General features: G+C 34.9%; 1 protein-coding gene across 1 annotated transcript; it reads right to left on the bottom strand.

Moving 5' to 3' along the window:
- Window positions 1–527: 527 nt before the first annotated feature.
- Window positions 528–3,529, bottom strand: LOC109162939 (the record flags this gene model as incomplete). Its single annotated transcript, XM_019311644.1, has 5 exons — window positions 2,388–3,529; window positions 2,093–2,303; window positions 1,518–1,709; window positions 1,232–1,411; window positions 528–649 (listed from the first exon to the last, which is right to left on the bottom strand). Coding segments are annotated over exons 1-5 (1,847 nt in total), but the record flags the coding sequence as incomplete, so codon positions are not given.
- Between the last annotated feature and the right edge of the window lie 489 nt (window positions 3,530–4,018).

The raw sequence follows: 4,018 nt of genomic DNA, 5'->3' as shown, positions 1-4,018 counted from the left end.
CTTTCTTTGCTAAAATCTGCAGAATACATTACATTATCTTCATTTATCAATGGGTTTGAAATTCTTATTACACCTTGATCCTACACTACCCAAACACAAAACCAATGATATAACAATGGTGAAAACTTAACAGCAAGATTTTTTTTTTTTTAAACAGCAAGATTGAATCAATTTCCTGGGTATGCTATCTTAGCAAAGAGGAAGTAAATCGCAAGAAGTGTATCAACTGGCCTACAGACCTCCAAATGCTTAAAGCTACACCTCTAACAAAGCAAACCTCTCAACTTATTTATAAATGCATGTACTTCCAATACATGACACTATTTATCATCAATCACGGAATAAACAAACTTGAGAAGGGAAAATTACTCAGAAACAGTTGGAAGACATATATATATATATATATATATATATATATATATATATATATATATATATATATATATATATATATATATGATGCAAGCAGACACATACATACATCTTAATATGGATGGTTGGTTAATAAATTAAAGTTGCAATACTACCTCAGGAGCCATCCAGGAAAGCTTCCAACATCAGCAGAAAAATCACCTTCCAGACCCTCCCTACACAGCCCAAAGTCCCCAAGCTTCACACTCTTCTTGCTTTCTTGATAGAAAAATATTGTCTGGCAATTCCAATAAGATTAATTAGCTTGATGACTAATAAGCAAAATAGCTAGCAGCAAAAGTTAGCCCGCAGAAAATTACTTACTGGGCTTCAAGTCGCGATGAATGATGCCATTTTCATGTAAATATGTCATTGCGCGAGAGGATTTTGTAATGCATAACATCCTTAGACTTTCTATTTCCAGAAAGCAGATTATTTGCATAATCGAGTGAGTTCTTCTACTCTAGCATACCTACACATCAAATAAAAAACAAATTTCCGTTTGAGTTCAGTTGAAGGGTTAGTGATCTCAAAGAATAAAACAGAAATGAACAAAAAATAAGAAGAAAAAGAGTAAAGCTCTAGGAGAGTAAGCATGTTGACCTGTACAATTTAATCATTATCTGCTCTTTCAATTCCGCTATCAACAACAGTGGTTTATTTCATCATTTAGTTATTCTCTGTTAACTGCAAATTTTCAATCTCATTTAAAACACAGGATTTTGGTTTTCACGTGAGATTGAAGTACAATCATATACGCTACTGTCTGCATTTTCCACCCATGTCAAAAAAAGTCTCTTGGTTTGAAAGGTATTGCAACATTCCAATCTTTCTCCAACTCATTAGTGACATAAAACACCATCTGAGCTTGTTCAGCTAACACATATGGTTCATCATCTATACTATCTCCAAACATGTATTGTTCTAGAGAAGTTAACTTCGGTGAAGCATAATGATCTATTCTTGTCCCTCTTGGAGTAGTCGTATCAGCCCATATACACTTAAATAGTGTAACCACAAATTTGCTGTAGTAATTCAGTTCAATGATGTCAACCAATTTTCCATAATAAGCAACATCTCCAAAAACCCATGAGTATCACGACTACTTGCAACACTTGGAGTTCCAGCAATAACAATACTCCACTATTTTGAGACTTCAGTCCTTCTTCTCGGTTCACTGTTCGAAATCTTAAACCATTAATGTTATACGAAGAAAATCTTCTAGCATGAGTAAGTGGACCTCTTGCTAAAAACATAATGTCATCTGGCACTTGCTCTTGATTGTCATTATTTAGGATCTAAAACATAATGATATTGTATTAGTAAATTAATTTTGAAGTAAAATATTGATTTGAGGTGAAATTCTTACTCTCTTTGCAAACCAATTGGAAAAATCTTCTATTAACTATTTTTTGAATCTCCGCAGAAGATCTCGTCCGCCTTCTTAGTCGTCCTCTTCGTTAAAACTGTAAATTCCCTGTATGTGATAACTGTAAATTCCTGTATGTGATAACAACACATTTGTAACAATTGAAATAATATGTTATTTCTCACCAAAATACAAAAGTTTGGATGTTACTTACTCAACGTATTTGTCAACATGTTTGCAATTCATTAGCACATATCGATGTGCTTGTTGTTTCTCTATATCAGTTAGTTGGAAAGTTAAAACACTGCCTACTGGTCGACCAATTTGTTTGAAGATATTGCTTTGAATATTTTCAGCATAAAATGGCACATCATCAACACGCCTAGATCGGTTAAACCTTGTTTCAACCCCTTCTAAATACCTTGAGCAAAATGTAAGACATTCTTCAGCAATATAACCTTCAGCTATTGAACCTTCTGGGTTTGCTCGGTTGCGTACAAAAGACTTTAAATGTCCTAAGTACCTAAATATATAGAAATAAGACATTAGTAGATGCATTTATCGATAATCTAATAAAGAAAACTTTAAATATCCAAAATTTAGTCACCTCTCAATGCTGTACATCCATCGGTATGGAACAGGACCTCCAAGCTTAACCTCATCAACAAGGTGAACAACTAAATGCACCATTACTGTGAAAAATGATGGTGGAAATATCATTTCCATATGGCATAATGTTAGCACAAGTCGACTTTGAAGGTTATCAAGCTCTTTGACATTTAATACTCTACTACATATTTGTCTGAAAAAAGAACCCAATTCTACCAAAACCATACAAACTTGATCTGGTAATAGATTACGTATGGCAATTGGCAATAGATGTTCCATAAGAATGTGACAATCATGACTTTTCAATCCATGTATCTTGCGATTCTTCAAATCAACACATCTTGAAATATTACTTGAGTAACCATCTGGCAGTAATACACTCTTTAGTGTTGCAAGAAATACATCTTTTTCTATATTTGTCATTGTAAAACAACTTAGAGAGTATTTTCCATTTTCATTAGGCCAAAGGTCATCTCTTATACCCATTGACACTAAATCCATTCGAGCATTTAGATTATCTTTTGATCTTGCAGAGTCATTTAGCAAAGTAAACAACACATTGTCAAAAACATTTTTTTCAATATGCATGACATCAAGGTTGTGGCGCAACAAATTGAATTCCCAATAAGGGAGTTGGAAAAATATACTTCTCTTCTTCCATTGTTGCGTATCACCATCTTCAACTCTTCTCACTCGTGATCTTTTCCCCTTCTCAGTCATTTCTAGGTTTTTCCCAAATGTAATATTGATATCTGCAAGCTGATTCAAAACATCTGAACCTGACAACATCTTTGGCGGACTTCTCAAATCTTTGGTTCCATCAAATTTAGAGTTGTGATGTCTATACCGATGAGAAGACCCTAAGAACCGACGATGACCCATAAAACACCACTTCCTACTATGTGGAAGGCGATTTGGCAAAAAATCAAAGTTGCATGAGGGGCATGCTAGCCCTGTATGTGTATTCCACCCAGATAAGTTACCTAGCCCAGGAAAATCACTAATGGTCCACATTAGAGCTGCATGTAGTTTAAAAAACTGACCCTGTGAAGCATCAAATGTTTCTATTCCAAAACTCCACAACTCATTTAACTCTTTAATCAATGGTTGCATGTAAATATCTATATCATTCCCTGGCATCTTTTTCCCAGGAATAATCATAGACAAAATAAATGAGGTTTGTTTCATACATATCCATGGAGGCAAATTATAAGGAATTAAAATCACAGGCCAAGTGCTATGAGTAGAACTTTGATGTCCAAATGGATTGAAACCATCCGCAGCTAACCCAAGTCTAACATTTCGTGGGTCAGCAGCAAATTCTACATGGACTTCATTAAATCGCTTCCATGATTCAGAGTCTCTAGGATGTCGCATCAACCCATCTGTTACTATCCATAGCATGCCATCTCATATACTCAGCAGTTTTAGAAGACATAAACAACCGTTGCAACCTAGGCTTAAGAGGGAAGTAACGCAACACTTTAGAAGGTTTCTTTTTAAACTTGCTACCACAACGCACATCACCACCATTCTTCCCGTTTGGTTGTTTCCATCTTGAAGTATGACATACTTTGCATGTTTCTGCAGCTTTATCATCTCCCCAGTATAGCATGCAATCATTTGGAC

Source organism: Ipomoea nil, unplaced genomic scaffold, assembly GCF_001879475.1.
Source record: "Ipomoea nil cultivar Tokyo-kokei standard unplaced genomic scaffold, Asagao_1.1 scaffold2967, whole genome shotgun sequence".
Classification (NCBI taxonomy): Eukaryota; Viridiplantae; Streptophyta; class Magnoliopsida; order Solanales; family Convolvulaceae; genus Ipomoea; species Ipomoea nil.
Note: the sequence above shows the minus strand (reverse complement) of the source record. Positions and strands in the feature narration are given on the sequence as shown.